The 17081-nt window shown below is 45.0% G+C and overlaps 1 protein-coding gene across 3 annotated transcripts in view; it reads right to left on the reverse strand.

The window, feature by feature from the left end:
- Positions 1-17081, reverse strand: part of Dock5 (dedicator of cytokinesis 5) — a 174844-nt gene that overhangs the window by 73333 nt on the left and 84430 nt on the right. For all 3 annotated transcript variants that reach the window (XR_005975585.1, XM_041663816.1, XM_041663826.1), the window contains exons 7-12: positions 15331-15466; positions 13388-13545; positions 11928-12009; positions 8696-8825; positions 6003-6075; positions 2256-2398 (exon numbers count right to left, since the gene is read on the reverse strand). Coding sequence is in view for 2 of the 3 variants with exons in the window: in XM_041663816.1 (XP_041519750.1) it covers positions 2256-2398; positions 6003-6075; positions 8696-8825; positions 11928-12009; positions 13388-13545; positions 15331-15466 (722 nt within the window). In the remaining variant the exon portion in view is untranslated. The remainder of the gene's footprint in view (positions 1-2255; positions 2399-6002; positions 6076-8695; positions 8826-11927; positions 12010-13387; positions 13546-15330; positions 15467-17081) is intronic.

Genomic DNA, 17081 nt, shown 5'->3' on the forward strand with positions numbered 1-17081 from the left:
AGTGGTGGCGCATGTCTTTAATCCCAGCACTCAGGAGGCAGAAGCAGGTGGATCTTTGTGAGTTAGAAGCCAGCCTGGTCTACAAGAGCCAGTTCCAAGACTACAGAGAAACCCTGTCTTGAAAACAAAAACAAAAAACAAAATAAAAAAAACCCAAAACAAACAAACAAAAACAAAAAAAGAGAGAAAAAAGGAACTATGACATGAATACACAGATCACAGAGAAGCAGAAGTCTGTGGATGTTTTATCATACCAAAAAACTAGAAAATGTGTCTCAAAGAAAACAGAAAAATAATTATCTTCCTTATAAAATCTGAGATGGGGGTCCAGGACACTCATGGAGCTGTTAAACAATACAGACTCAAGGTGCTTGTCTAAATACTTGGGGACCAGAGTCTACTTGCCACAGGGCAGGGCACGCAGGATAAACACTCTGAGGACCAGCACAGGCAATGCCTGGTCCTCATCTGGGCTGAAGCTGGTACCCACCACTAACCCAGAAGTCCTACTTCTGGGAGTTCCCGAATAGTGTTTCCCAAACATTAAGGAAGCATCAATACAGAACGTCAATTCACCATGGCAGGTGGCTTCAATTTACAGTGCTGATGAGACAGAAGATACTTGTTAGGTGCCCAACCCTAACCCATGGGGCTAGATGTTAAAATGGAGTCACTGGTGGTCAAGTTCTACAGCTTTAAAAGAAAAGTAAATTGTTATCTGGCCTTCTGAAAAATCAGGAGAGAAAGATAAGAAGCAGATGTCCTAAACAGCCCCTGCCAAGCCCCTTTTGTTTCACTCCTTAGATTAAAAATAATCTGATTGCCCCCAAACAACTGCCTTTTCCTTTTTTTCTCCTTCCCTCCCCCGACTCCCTCCCTCCCTCTCTCTTTGTCTCCTTCCTTCTCTCTCTATAAAACCCACACTCTCCTGCTTAGCCTGTCAGAAAACTAATCCTGCTTTGTGGAATGAAGTGTTGCCTGGTTGTCAAAGAGAAACAAAACTCAATCAAAATATTTAAATTAAATCTGTTATAAATTTGGTTTGGAGCATTTTAAACATTAGAATGGTATACAACCACACACATGCACACACACACACACACACACACACACACACACACACACTTGTGATAAATAAAGAGACATCTGAAAAGGGCTTGTTCTATTCAGAAGCAAGAAAGGAATGGCATTGTTTTCTGTTTTGTTTCAAAAAGGAAATCCTATGTAAACAGTATTAGTATAAAAATGTTCTTCTCTAAAATTATATTCTTAAATGAAAAACTCTAAAGAGAGTAGAGTTCTTCCTTTGCGAGCCTGAAGAGTTGAGTTTAGACTCCCAACACCCATATGAATCACTGGTAGGTTCGACAGCTAACCTATAATTCCAGTGTGTCCAAATGGCAGAGACAGGGGATTTCCAGATTACATTAGCTAACTAGACAAACTGAAACAGTAAGACTCAGACCTCCACGTTCAAACACATACATGCATGTACACTCCTACCTGTGTGCCCACACATATGTAAACAAGCAGACACAAAGAAACATCCTAAAAAGGGAAAACTCTAATTATTTTCAGATTCATTTATTGCTCTTATTTCTTTCTACCTGAACAACTGTAACAGTGTGTTTTCTTGATTGTCCTCCTGTTAAAGAGCAGTTACAGGGCAGTGAGGAGCGGACACGGTCTTGAAAGTTTTTCACACCTGGTCGCCATTTTGGCATTTGAATTCTGATGTTTTAACTATTTTTCCTTACTATTTGGATTTGAAACGTTTCCACAAGAACTTCTCTTAGCCAAAGCCATCAAAAGACAGGTACATGGAGACTCCAGAGAAAATCTAAACGCTCTGCAAGGTAGCCTCTAAGTTCTTATTAATGGATGTTCATTTGGGTTGCTTCCATCTCCTTCTTTCAGAAAACGTATAAAGGAATACGCTTATTGAGGGCACATTGCATATTCATTCCTGAGTCACAGTTTGTTGGCACATTTACTTCGAGTTAAGACTAGGAACAGAGGGCAGAGAGCGGGAGGGAAGTCTGTTCCACAGAACCTTCCACATTCAAGTTTGATTCCATTAGGGAGGGGGAATGACTGAGGATCTTCAGCAGGAGATGCCTGAGGAGGGTGGTGTCCAGGGAAGGCTCTTCGGTGTCAGGTGTCAGAGAGCTGGTAAAAGGGCAGTGCAGGGACCTTGCTCTGGATGTTTCCTTCCACCCTAGCCAAAGTCCCCTTTCTCTGGGCAGGCCACGTACCTTGTCCTTTGTGATTCACTTCCTTTGCCGCTATCACTTTATTTAAAACCGAAGTGAGTGGCTCGTTCTCTCCAATCACGTGTGAGGTTATCAAGGGTGACATGATAAGCTGTCTCTGGCGGATGTAGGTTTCCATGGCAATTCTGGGAAAGACAGGAGAGGTAAGGAGAAAGCCGGAAGCAGAGATAGTCTCTAAAACATGACCTGAGACCACGGAGGTCTTCCGAAAACGATACAGAAATACAAACACAAAACCTCACCAGAGGGTTCTGATGCCAATGACAAATGACAGCAAGTGGTTGCTTTGGATTAAATTCCTGCAGGGGCCCCCAGAAGACCAGGCTACCGTCAACATGGAGTCACTCGTCACGGCGCAAATGTAGCGAAGGCTGAGGTCAAGTGGATTATCTACCTTCCAAGACCTGAGCGTGGAGAGACAATCGCCCAGCTCCCCCAAACAGACTGTTTCCAGCAAGTGCGCTAAGTTCCTCAGAGAAGGTACCTACAAAAGGGCCCCAATGCTGACCCACCAATTAGCTACCCTTCTGTCCTCTGCCCCTGCCTTAAAAGCAAAGTAACTCTGCCATGACTAATGCCATGTTTGCTTTCTGCTCCGTCTGTAAGTCAATCTCCTCTGCTTGGCTCACTCGCACACGTATTCTGTTGTATGGCAAGCAGTGTTGCCCAATCCTACATTATAAGGACTGAGAAATAAAACAGAAAATAAGGTCAACCGCATAAACTATTACAATTTTGTCCCTGGCACACTTCCTTCCCTTCCTTCTTCTGTTTTCTATGTGTGTGTGCGTATGCACACAAGCATGCATGCATATGTGTATCATATGCATATTGAGATTATAATATAATTAAGTATAGTTATAACATTTCTCTCTTTCATTTTCTTCCTCCAAATCCTCCAATATACCTATCTCTGCTCTAATTTATGGCCTCTTTTTTCACTAATTGTTATTGCATTCACATATGTATATACAGGTATATTCCAAATTAAACCTGTTCAGTTCATATAATGCTATCTGCGTATGTTTTCAAGGCTGACATTTTGCACTAAAAAACCAATCGATATGTTCCTCCCTGGGAAAGACCACCTCTCCAGCCCCAGTTTTTCTCAGCTGCCTGTAGTTCTTTGTGTAGGAAAGACCATGGGGCTTTTCCTCATTCACTTTGGCATGTGTCCATTGGTGTCTTCCTTGTTCAGGGCACATTAGGGCAGTCATATTGGTAAGGTTTTAGGGGTGCAACTTCTTATATTCCTAGGAGACACAGTCTCACAGCAAACTGCCTGCTCCTCTAGCTCTATCTCCCCACCTTCTCTTCCCGAAGCCTTGGAAATGACTGGAAGCAAAGAAGAAGGTGCGGGTGGGTGGCGAAGGCCAAGTGTTGAAACAGCCGAAGTTCATTTGAGTCAGTGCTCAAGAAGGACAAGTTAAACAGTTAAAGTCAGAGGCAATGCTCAGACTCTTAGATTTGGCTGCTGGCATGGGACTGAAGGGAGAGCCACGGGACAGGAAACCTGGCTCCTGGGTCTAGCTCTACCTGACGGTAGACTGCAGGATGCTATTTCCCTCTGAGGCCTGCATCACAATGGCCATCTGATACATGACCACAGCAGGGGTGCAGGACACTGGAAAGGGATTTCCCTGCTCAAAATATTAACTCTAGGATTGTGATGGTCACCCAGCAAATGAGATCCTGTGGAATGAGCACATCAGGTGAGGTCCACAGATGGGGAGGTCAAAGGACCAAATACATCACCCCCCCCCACTCCGGTTCTCTTGAAGTTGTCCCTGGCAACTGCATTATCATCCTGTTGCCGTGCAATTGTGTCTAGCTTTCTCTGCCTACCAGACAGCCTTCTTGGTGTAAATAATAAAATACAATGCAACATGAGCTGGAAATGGGGGGCTGTCTTCTTTGAATGGCTACCCCAGGTGTATTAGCAGAATTCGCATATGAACCCCATTCACCATAAGCCACTGCAGCTCAGGAAAGTAGGAGACAGGCCTGGGTTGCAACAGGGAACATGAGCACCATTATACAGTGGCTGCTTGCTGCACAGGGTGGTAATCAAATTAGGGCTGGGGTCTTTAATAAAAGCATGTGGTATTTCGCAGTGGGACCACCTCAGCGTTCACAGCTACCACGTGGACGGTGATTCAGAAGTTGGGCAGGGACGCATAATACTGAATAAAGAAGTCCATAAAGGTGAATATAAATAAGGGAATATTTCACACAGATTTTTTTGTCTGTGAATGAGAATCTGAATATGTTGATATGTTTCTATATGAAAGAGTAGTAATATTCATGGATCTGAAAGTTGTATATATGTACACGTCACATTTATGATATCTGTCTATCTCTATATAAAATGTTTACTTTTTTTAGATAAGGTCTCATTATGCTTCACAGGCTAGCTTCAGATTCATAATCCTCCTGCCTCAACCTTCTAAATTATTGGGATTATAGGTATGCCCTGTGTCCCCCAACACCGTTTTATATATTTATATTTCTTTAATGCATTTTATCTGCTTACTATATTAGATTTAATTTATAATTTATTTATAAATTTAATGCCATTTATTGGTGATAAATTAAATCTATTTATCTAATATGCCTGTCTAAGCATATTTACATATGTCAGATAACACACATGTACACTGCCAAATATCACATTTCAGTCACCTTTGAAAAGCTACATACTTGATGGTGGTTCCATAAGACTCTGTTACTGTGTGACGTTGTAGCTACCCTACCTTACTTTATACTCCTTCATGTTGACACAAATTGTCTAAAGATGAACTTCTCATTAAGTCCCCTCATTAAGCAACACATGCCTGTTTGTACGGATGCACGCATGTGGGTAAGAGGCAATAGTTCATGATACCAAAGTTATTGGATAATCAAGATCCACAGCGAACTATGGGAAATACTAAGTCCTCCATGCTCTTGAAGCTGGTAAGTAAGGTGAATACTATTAATTGTATATTTTAAAAGTAATTAGTAGCAGCCTCTGGAAACAAGAAAATCTACTCACACACGCTTCAGCACTATTAACTTAGAATCCTACAAAGAGACTTAAGATGGAGCTTTGAGTCAAGTTCTGAGCTGACCCTGCCCTGCACTACCGGACTGCCTCCCCCAGTTCCTTGCAGGAACCCTAACCGCCTTTCACACTCTTCCTGCCTAACCCCTCCCTACTGTACATGTGGTCCCTGGACCAGTGCCATTCATTAGCAATACTCAGAGGCTTGTCGGATGCAGTCATACCTACTAAAGCAAATGGTGACTCTAACAAGATTGTCCTGACAACTCCTATACATCATCCAGTCTGAGAAGTCATGTGATTCTTAGTCAAACCTGTGCAACACAACAAAAGACAGCTACTCAGACACAAAGCATCTTTGACAATCAAATGACGTCATTCTCTGGGTTCCAGGGCAGATATACGTGCCCTTTATTTTCTATTCTTCCAGTTCTTTCACTGAGCTAGGGAATGTTCAACCACCCTCTTCTGAATCCAACATGAAGCCCCCTAAACAAAGCATTCTGCAGAGGCCCGAGCTGAGAAGCCTTTACTTAAGTCTCTAGTAACAAAAAGGCTCCTCCCACCTGGTTCTGCATAAGTCTCTAGTAACAAAAAGGCTCCTCCCACCTGGTTCTGCATTCACGCCCCCATTCAGATGGCTAACCTGGACCTGGAATCACTTGGGATCAAAGCCAGATACTCACTGCTGAAAGGGAATAAAGTGCTGCTTCTCTTCATCGTCCACCTTCCCATGTATGATATCAGTAATGTCCATCACTAGGAGAGAGATAAAGGTCATTAGAGACACTGTTTCCATGCCTCACTGAGCTGTACAGAAAAGGATGGTATCGCAAACACAGAGCACCAGAAGAAGAAAGGAATCGGGCACCAAGCCATAACAATTACCTAAGGTGCCACACCCAGCAGGTGTGAAATGTCATGAAAGGCTCAGACTTTGTACATCCAACCCTCTAGGACACACCTACAAAACTCTGCAAGACTGAACTGAAAGTTCCTGAGACTAAGTTCCTGAAAGCCTTAAGCCTGATTTTTCTTATTAAGTCTTCAGTGAAAGCCGTAGAGAACACATGTTTCTAGCAGACCTGTTAGAAGAATTCAAAGTCTAGAGATAAATTCAAAATGAACTGGCTACCTGCGTCATTGATGTGATACACTCTTGGTTTCTACACAAGCCTTAAGTGTCTCACAAAACAAACCTTCAGTCATTGGTTCCCCTCAGCCCTGACCCAGGACAGAACTTCACTAAAGCCTCCAGGTAAGCCTGCTGCATTCCTTATCTCACTTATACAGAAGTGAGGAGCCCCACCTAGGCATGGGAAGGGTTAACTTGCCCTTGGTCACACGTTTTGATTTTGTTGTTGGTTATGTTCATTTGTTCTGGTTTTTTTTTTTTTTTTTGGTGTGTGTCTGTTTGTTTTTGTTTTGTTTTAGAGTGGTGGGATTGAATTTAGGGACTTGCAGGTGCCAGGGAAGCAAGGCACCACTGGTCCACACCCCCACAGTTAGTTTAAGTCCTCAGCAAAGCCAGGGTACGCATTAACAGTGACCACAAAGCCAAATCACATAACCACTATGCCCAGCTATTGGGAGGATTAATGAGGAAGGTGCAAAGCTGCTGGCTGACAGGAGGCAGCTCCCTGGTAAGAGGTGAAACTTTGGTTAATAAATTACAGCCCGGCCATAGAACATATATTATCAGACGGCCTGTCTGTTGACGAGAGAAGTACGTACTGAGAAATACAATAATGCGTGCAATACCCAGAAACACACCCTCTCCCTGACTCCCATACACACACACACACACATAGATTACCACAGAAAAGCAGACTAAAGCCTCCGGCATAATGTTTCAGTTTCCTTGGCCTATTATGAATAGCATGACCTCAAATACATCTTTGGTAGACAGAGAGATACATTTACACCGCCATGTGGATGGCTAAAGAGAGTTGGATTCCTTGTATCTTTTGAGACTCCACTTTAATTCCTGATAAAGTAGCAATGCCAAGCAAGGCAGGGTGGCGCAAACCTATAATCTCTGCACTGGGAAAGCCGAGACAGGAGCATCTTTGTAAGGTTCAGGCCAGCCTGGGCTACAAAATGAGACTGTGTCTCAAAAAGCAACGCTGCTTCCCTGAGCAGCAGGTATGATGGGAACAGTTCAGAAGACATGGTACATAGACAGTGCGCCACTCAGGGGACAGAAAGGCCACCTCCTTAGCCACAGAAGCCATAAGGTTTAGTGAAGAACATGGACTATCTGGCCCTGGTTCAGGAGCAAATTTCTGACATTTTACTGGTGACTTTCCAGAAGCACTACTGATCCAAATGTCAATAAAAGACAGAATATCTTTCTTGAAACTTAGGAGAGACTCCAAAGGTATAGGGCTGCTTGGGAGGTCTGAGGATTGGTTTAGGCCAATATGGACCCTCTCTGAAGGCATTCAGGGACACAAAGTCACCTTTGGGAAGGAGTCTCCTAAGCAGGAGAGAGGTTTTGCCTTGGATCACAGCTCAGCAGCAGTGCGCCTGCTAGCATGTAGTCCTGCTGTGGGTGAGACATGGTGCTGGGCACAAAGGAGAAACAGCAGCAACATCAGTAGCTAAAAGACTCAGGGACACAAGACTCAAGGAAAGAGAACCGGTCATGCTAGGGCATAAATATTGTGTGCCCGAGACTAACCATGACAATGTGATCTACGGCTTCCAGTGTTTAGAGGGCCCTCCTGGCATCTGTCTGCTCTCCAGCGGCCATTTACCTTCTTTTCTCTATCTCTTTTCGTTGCTATAATTGCAGTAAAATATATATAGCATAGAAATTACCACCTTAGCCACCTGTAAGTGTACAGTTCAGTGGAAGCAAGCACACTCCCCTGTGTAACAATTACCATCATCCACAGCCAGAGCTCTATGTTCCCAAAGTGAACCCTATCCTCAGTAAGCAATTCCCCCTCATCTTCCAGCCCTGACAATCCCATTCAGCCGTCAGCTGACTCTCTGACTCCTCATATCAATGAATCACATAGCAGTTGGCTTTTTGTGTGCATGGCTTATTTTACTTAGCTTAATGTTCTCAAGGTTCAGTCATACAGTGGCCTGAGGCAGAATTTCCATCCCTTTTAAGGCTGAATAAAAATTCCTTTATCTACTCATCTAGTGATGCACACTTGAGTGAACTGGTCTCCTTCAGCCCTTGTGAATAATCCCACTGTGCAGATGAGTGCACATATGTATCTCTGAGACCTTGCTCTTTAGTTCTTTGGGGAATATGCCCCAAATGGGATCAGGGGATAGTTTCCCATTAGGTCTTTTAGAGATTTCAAAGAACGGGGTCCACAGACACTGTACCGCTTTCCTTGGGCTCTGTCTTTCATCATACCTGCTACTCCGAAAGGTCTCCGGAGCCCACAGGTGTGCTTTTTGCCCTCCTTTAGCTCCATGCGGCCCACCCGGACAATCTGGCACACGAGGCTGATGCGTGGCCGGATGAGGTCTGTGCTGCTGAGGTCCTGTGGGGAGAGGACAGATGAGAGGTTGGCTGTCATGTCCTGCTCAGAGAACACTACCCCACGCTGAAATGCCAGAGCAGTGCCTCTCTTCCCACCCACCCGAGAACTACTGTGGCAACAGAGAAAATGACCATCTACTTACCTATAAAAGGGCGCTCTTTTCTTCCCTGGTCCCTACTTCTTTCTCATTTCTAGACTAGATCAGACTCAGCCCCCACCTCTGCAGTAGAGAGGTGGGCAAGGGCTTAGGAACCGGAGCATTCCCTGACACTTTGGGTCCTTCTGCTGTATGCCTTAGTACACGACACATCTCAGTGTCAAATGACATAAAAACTTGCATGATGTTGGCATTTTCTGGGCCCAGGCTGGCCTTGAACAGGCTAGGTAGCTGAGGTTGACCTTGAACTCCAGCTCTTCCTGCCTTCACCTCCTAAGTGCTCGGATCACAGGCATGCGCCACCCCTCATTCCTCACTCCTGGCTCATCTCTTAAAGAATCCTGGAGGCAAGTGTAACCCAAGTATGGTTTTGTGAGGTTCCGCACCTGCTTCCTGAGAAGCCTTCTCCATAAACACTGGATAGCAAGAGGTGTGGGGGCTGAGACTCCTGTGTGTGAATGTGTGTTCTGAAGGAGGAGTGAGTGATCCGGAAATGAGCTCATATATCTCATTCACTTAACATCAGAAATAACTTCATTATATCTCAGAACCCTTTTATGAAACAGCAGCCCCAGCCCTCTTACTGAATCAAGAATTACTTTTCAAATAATCACTCCAAATCTACACCCTGTAATTTGGTAAAGACATGTCATTGAGACAGCAATACACACCAGTAATCACCCACCCGGAATCTCTGCTTGAGGTTCTGCAGGGCTTCCGCTAATACAAAATAAAGAGGCCGCGTGGCAGGTTCTATAAACCATAGCATATTGGCTATCATTACATAATACATAGTCATTTATAAATGAGTTATGAAGACTGTTTAATGAACAAGGGAATGGCTACCACATTTTCTTTCATTGGAAAGGCTAGACATAAAATTTACATTCTGGATGATCCTCTGGCTGGCTGGGAGAGTGTGGGAGCGTGGGAGCAGGAAAGGAAAAAGCAATCAAAGCTGTACTAAGTCATGACTGATTAAATGATGAACAAAAGATTTAACAGTGCCAAAAACATATACACATGGCCCGATAAACGCCGTTTGAAAGCGGGGAAAACCCAACTCGGTTTCCAAACTGAACAAATACTAAAGTAGTCTGGTGTAAAATCCCAGAAGGTTCTGGGTCTGCTTTTGCAGGGGTAGAGACAGGAAGGACTCTGTGCAGGGGCAGAGAATCCTGTGCATGTCCTAGAGTTAGGCAGCTGACAGAGGGACAGGCAAGCAGTTTGTTACTGGCTGCTGCTTCATCTGCCACTGGAATTTAGGCTTACTTTTCCTTTCTTAGACTCGGAAAGAGTAGGAGACAGAGCAATTGTGTGGATTGATGGGAGAAAGAGAGATAGCCGGAGCTGGGGACCCACCAATCAAGGTTTCCCAGTCCCCCTTGCAGCCCCAAGGTGTGCCCTAAAATATAAATATATGCACATATATACATATGTTTGTATATATACATATATGCATATACATATACATACACACACATATGTGAAAGAAGCTCAGAAAGTTCTAAGCTAAGAAGAAGACAGTTGCCAGGTACACACTACAGGCTCCTGAGCTGCACGCAGCATCACCCTGCAGAGACTGGGAATCCTCTACACAGAGGAAGGTTCCCAGGAAAGGTCTGGATCACATTTGCCCTCACCGTGACCTTGGTCTAGGAGCTCTCCTTCTACCTAGTAATCTGCTTCGCTGGCTCTCTCCAACTTCATTGTCTTCCTCCAATGTCTTCTATTTATGTGTTTTAGCATGCCAGCATTGAACCCACAGACGAGTGCATGCTAAGGGTGTGGTCCTACACCTCACATGTCTACTCCCAGCGCTTCATCAATCAATTATTTAAAACACAAGCTTCATGGTTGGGGAGGTGGGTCAATGTGTAAAGCGCTTGCCATGTAAGCTGAGAACTTGAATCTAAATCCTCGGATCTCGTGTAAAGCTAGGTAATGTGGCATACGTGTATAAGCCTCATGTTCCTAAGAAAGATTGGAGGTGGAGAGGGGCGAATCTTTGGGATCGCCTTGTACATGCAAAGGCAAGCAACGAAGAGACTCTAGCTCAAAACAGTGTGGCAGGGAGGAGAAACACCTGAGGCTGTCTTCTGACCTCTGCACATGAACTACGACACCCGTGTGACCTCAGGAACACACATACATAATACAGCATATAGGTACTAAAAGTTAAATATGCATACATGCATGTAGCAATGATTAATGAAAAAGAAGCCAGGAATTTGAAGGAGAGCAAGGAGAGGCCTGTGGGAGGGCCTGCAGGGAGGAAAGAAAGTGGGGGAAAGGATGTGATTACATTATAATCTCAAAAATAAAAGAAAAAAAAAGGGTAAGAGTGGGAAACCATTTTCATTATAATAAAATCAATGAACAACTGTGAGTTGAAAACAAAAATTAAATTGATAAATATACAATGAAAACTTAAGCGTCCCCGACTCATACTTTGGCAAAGCCCCGGGAAGCACCCGGGGTGCTGATGTTGTTCAGAATTCACTCACGGGTGTCACTGTTGTATATGCTTGTCTATTCCATCAGCTCAATAGCTGCCCAAGAACACAGCGACTTTCCCTGTTCTGTTCACACATGGCCTCAAGGGTACAGACTGGTATGTGGTACCTAGTATGTGTTCACTAAGTGAATCAATGACTGGGTGACACCTACTCAGGGGATGACGATGGCTTTCCTTTTCGTCCTTTATGTTTTCCATATATTTAATAAGAAACAGAAAATGGAACCGGGCTAGCTAGATGGCTCCATGGATAAAAGCTCTTGCCTAAACTCTATCCCCGGTTCCTACCCAGTGGAAGGAGAACTTACTTCTGCCAATTGGCCTCTGACCCCCACACTTACACCATAGCAACACACCTATACACGTGCATTTACATAGACACAGAAAACAAACGAATCCAAAAATGTTTTATGAAGGAAGGACTCACGGTGAACACGGCTTGGAGGTTATTCAGCTTCTCTATCTCCTTGGGCATCCCGTTACTGCCCCAGCGAATTAGGTAGTTCTCACTAGCAGGAAAACAAAGGAAATTACTCTTAGTGAGTGGGCGGCTGGAACAGAGGCTGCTCACAGCGCAGACGTGCAAGGGTCAAAAGAAGGGATAGAGGTGCCCCGTGAGAAGGTGCTGGGGAAGCACACACACCATGTATGTGGGGACTCTGTAACTGAAAGAGTCCCTACTGCAACGAACACGCTACACAGTGGCAGACCCTGCTTAGGGTGGCTCAGATATGGGATTTGGCAAGCTTCTTCCATTGGTGTCTTCACTCCACCTCAGACTGTTTATATAGAAGCGTCAGCTTTGCTAGAGGGAAAGTTTAGTTTAGAGCTGGGCATGGTGGCTCGGGTCTGTGATCTCAGCACTCTGGAGGCTGATCATCGTTATCTGAAGCCAGCCTGCGCTACATAGTAAACTGACCAGCCTGAGGTAGTCAGGGAAACATGTCTCAAGGGGCCACATTTATAAAAGCTTCATTTTCTATGTTATTCTCAATCCATCCTTCATGGTCCGTATCACGCAAGTGACTTAGCAACTGTTTTTACTTTTTGAGAGAGGAACTTATGATGCTCAGGATGGCCTCAAACTCACTATGTAGCTGATCCTTCTGCTGCCACCTTTCTGGTGCTGGGATTACAATCCTGTGGCACTTACCTGGTTTATGTTATTCTGAGAATTGAACCTAGGACTTTGAGAATGTGAAGTAGGCACTCTACCAGGTAAGAATGCCTAGGCCCCAGGAATTACTTTTCACCACCTTCCTCAAGCTAAATGTCCATTTCCTGAGTTGCTCAGGGAAGGGTCATACTGGGGCTCAATCACAGCCTTTAAACTTTCTTTATGTGGACTTTTCCCCCCAGTAGTTTTGGGTTCATGGGAGAGTTGAGCTGAAAGCAGAGTCCCCAAACACAGTACCCCCATCTAACTGGCTATAACTTCTGAAACCTGCACGGACACATCTTCATCCCCGTAGCCCACAGCTGGCATGAGCGTTCATAGCTGGTGCAGTGAATTGCATGGGTGTGGACAAACATATAATGGCGGGCATTCACCATTGCCCTATCCTCCGGCTTATTCTCAAAGCCATGAGTCCCCACTGTGCTCCACGGCATCTCTCTCATTCCACCCCTAGGCTCTTCTGAATGCTTTATCTTTGTGTCTGTGTCCTGAGCGGTTTCCTTCACTCTTTAAACCCCCACAAAGGACACAACCTGAAGCTTCACCATGTTAGCACCCGTGTGCAAAGGTTCCAGAGCCCAAACACTAGTTTCTACAGAAGTGACTACACCCAGCCTTTAGACCTCAAACCCAGTGAAGGGCTCCTGGATAAGGGCAGGTAAAGACCGTATTTTGCAAGGCCAAGCATAAGTGACATAGGTCTCCATTACCTGATGAAGGTGGACTGGTCTGGGTCATACAGGGCCATGAACAACTCTGCATCCTCGCCAATGTTACAGACAAAGTTCTTGAAGTTCACATAGAGACCATAGGTGTGGACAGTATTGAAGATTGCCTGGCCTCTCATGTCCAGGTTCTGCAGAATGCTCTAGGCCAGAGGACAGGAGAGAAGACTTAAGCAAACAGGAAAAAAATATTGGCAAAGAAGCCAACCTGTACATAAGGGACAGCTACTATACTCAAGAAGCACCTGCTAAGAACTGAGCAGATGTGGACCAATCATGGCTCAGCCAAACACATCAGCATTATGAGATAACCAGAGCAGTCCTGTTTAGGCTCTTGAGCCCAAATAATTCAACAAATGCTGACTGAGAGGCTGGAGAGATGGTTTGCCATAGAAAGTGCTTGCTGTGGAAGAATGAGACCCAGAGTTCAGATCCCCAAGATTTATGTAAATTCCCGGTGGGTACAGCACCCCACCTGCAATCCCGGTGTATAGGAGATAGAGACAGGAACCTGGAACAAACTGGGTAGCTAGGAAGCTCTGGGTTCAAGTGAGAGACCGTGCCTCAATAAATGAGACGAAGAGTGATAGGAGAGGGACCCGACACCAACCTCCGGCTTCCACATCCACTTGCATATCCATGTAAATATTCATGTGGGTCCACACACATGCTATCAAACATACTTACATGTATGTGTACCATATACATATACATAAAAAATAACCATGATGTCTACTGGTGATAACTCAGTTTTTAGCAGATGCATGAATCTTTCATGTGGAGCTTCCATGTGGATGCAGGAGGATCAATTTTAGATCACCTGATCCACACTGCTCAACTTCACAGCAAACAAAGGTCCCATGAGAAAGCTTTGCCCTTGGGCGTGGTTGTCCCTCAATGCAGAATCACAGTCACACGTTGTCATGACCATACTCCAGAAAGCAAAAGCAATAAACAGCATGCAGATAAACCTTTCCTCCTCCAAACAGAAAATAATAAACCAAAAATGTCACATTGGTGGGTGGGTGGGGGGGTTGGATAGATGGCTGAGTGGTTAATAGCACTGACTGTTCTTCCATAGGACACAGGTTCAATTCTCAGTACCCACACGGTAGCTCTGTAGGTCTAGTTCTAGGTGACCTGATACCCTCATACAGATGGACATGGCAATACACCAATGCACATAAAATAAAATTAAAAGAAAGAAAAAAAATGTCAACATGGAAGGTCATGTTGTCAGAATGTGGCTGACATATTTTTCTCCATCTTTCTAAGTTTTCATTGTTTTCAAAAATTTTTAAACACATCATTTAAAATTGTTTTATCTTGGACAGTACAGTATTTATAACAAACAGAGAAGATTATACTATAGAAAGTCTTCCTTTCACGCAGTTCTCCTTCCCAGAGGCATCTTTATTTCTTTACATTTATTTTATGTGTACAGACATTTTGGCCATATATACATGCCTTGTGTCTTCAAAGGTCAGAAGAAGAAACATATCCCTTGGAACTGGAGTTATGGGTGGTTGAGAAGCATTAAGTGGGTGCTGGGAACTGAACCCAGGCCCAGAGGCAGCTTTTAGTGGCTTGTTTCTAATCTACCATTCCAGTGACTCTTGTATATGCAAGCACTGACATGTGTATACGCTTTTGTATTTTTAAAATACAAGTACTTTTTTATAAAATAGTTCTGCATCTTTCTACACACACACCACACACACACACACACCCCTACCTACCTTTGTTCTCTTTCCAAATCAGAACACTAACACTGGCCTCATTCTTTCTGCCCACTTTTAAAATAAGGACACATGTGATTTTCCAGGCATTTCTAGTTCTATTGTCTACTACTCCCTTTTTTTGGCATTAAAAACCAAGGCAAAGAATAAAATCCTAGTAGCTTGACTTGCACCCAGGAGAAAATGCACCTTCTCCTCTTGGATCTTTTCTTCTATCCTTTTAGAAGCAACTTCATGGGCCTTGAAGAGGGCAATAGTGCTGGTGTCATCCGGATCCAAGATGTTTCCATTGTCATCACGCACAACCAGATCGAGTCCAAGCATTCTGAAGAGAAAGGAGGTGGTAAGTAGCTCTCCCCTCCACTGCCAGACTCTGTAGAAGAGCTTGTGTCAGAAAGCCCAGGGGACGCAGGAGAAATGGGCAGGGGCTGGACACAGCCCAGGGGTCCCCTCCTTCCAGTCTCCACCCCTTTCCACACTGCAATAACGCGACATGGCTCAGGAGGCCATTCTAGCCAAACCTGTGAGCATGTGTCAAGGAATTGGCCCAAAGCAATAACAGTAGAATTGACACTGACTCTGACCAAAGCCCTCTTTTCAGTGATTCCCTGGCCCAGTTCCCTGTGATATGGCACAGCAACAATGACAAACCTGTACATCATCCTTCAAAGACCTTCCCTCTCTTCTTTACTCAATCTTGTCTTAAGGGAGGACAATAAGGAGGACTTAAGACTTAAGTTCTAGGGCTACCCTCTCCTAAACCACCTCTATGCTGGCTCTGCTATCATTCACACTACAGTCTGAAGCTTGGCTTTGACATCTGCTTGCTCTAGGACCCCTTCATCCTGCAAAGCCTGGACTCCTTCATGGGTAGATGCTTCCTACCCTTTACGGTTGCCATAAGAACCTGACTGAGATAACAGCAGTGAGGCATCTAATAGGACCACACATATAGTGAGCACCAATAAACGTTAGCTCCAACTGCAGAGACCGGCACAAGAAAACTGGCAACGGAAGCTCTGAGGGCTGCATGGCAAGAGTGGAGATAACCACACCCCTCTCCCAAGGCTTTAGTGCCCAATGGGCACAGAAGTAGAAAGAACTCAGAGGTTGGTGGAACGGAATTCTGCTCTCAGCCCTCAGTCTGCCTTCCAGGCACCTGCATGAGCGAACGGAGGTGTCCAAACAGCAGCACTCAAGGGATAACAGGCAGAGGCGGCAAGTCCTTGGGAAGAAAGCAACCACACCTTAGTTCCCTCCTCTCTGTTTTACAGCAACTCCAGGCAAGTGAGCTGCACTGGCAGCTTCTTTCTCATGGCAGCCAGACCACAGTCCACCAGACCCGAGAGGGATGGCATGCTGGCAGAGCTGGGCCATGGATGTCCTGGCAGAAAGGCCCTGTTTCCTGAGCCACTTTCAAGGGCAGGTGTGGGAAAGAAAGCAGGCGAGCTCTGCCATGTGGGAGACGTTAACATGCTATGCCAGGCCTCGGGGGAACCTCCGGGCCAATGCTATTGTGGCAAGATCAGAAAAGGACAGAGCCTTAGCCTACATCGACTGGCTTTAAGACAGGTCCGGAGACTGCAGGAAAGGCTACGCAGCTGCAGTGGCTGCAGTCACACTTCTCTTGTTGTGACCAAAATATCTGACAAAAACAACCTAAGGGGGAAAGGGCTTAGTTTGGCTCACAGTTCAAGAGATGGCATAGCAGGGACCCGAGGCAGCTGGTCACATTATATTGTCACTTAGGATCAGATGTATGTTGGTGCCCCGCTAGCTTGTCTTATTCAATTCCAGGACTCCACAGAGTGGTGCTGCCCCTCATTTAAGCACGGGTTCCCTCCTCAGTTAACCTAATCTAGAATACACATGACCAGCGGTTTGTCTCCTATGTGAGTCCAGATCCTGTCTAGGAGACATCAACACTGACCACGACAGAG

The sequence above is a fragment of the Microtus oregoni genome, unplaced genomic scaffold (assembly GCF_018167655.1).
Source record: "Microtus oregoni isolate MIOR12 unplaced genomic scaffold, Mior012 000001F_ref0000356, whole genome shotgun sequence".
NCBI classification, from domain to species: Eukaryota; Metazoa; Chordata; class Mammalia; order Rodentia; family Cricetidae; genus Microtus; species Microtus oregoni.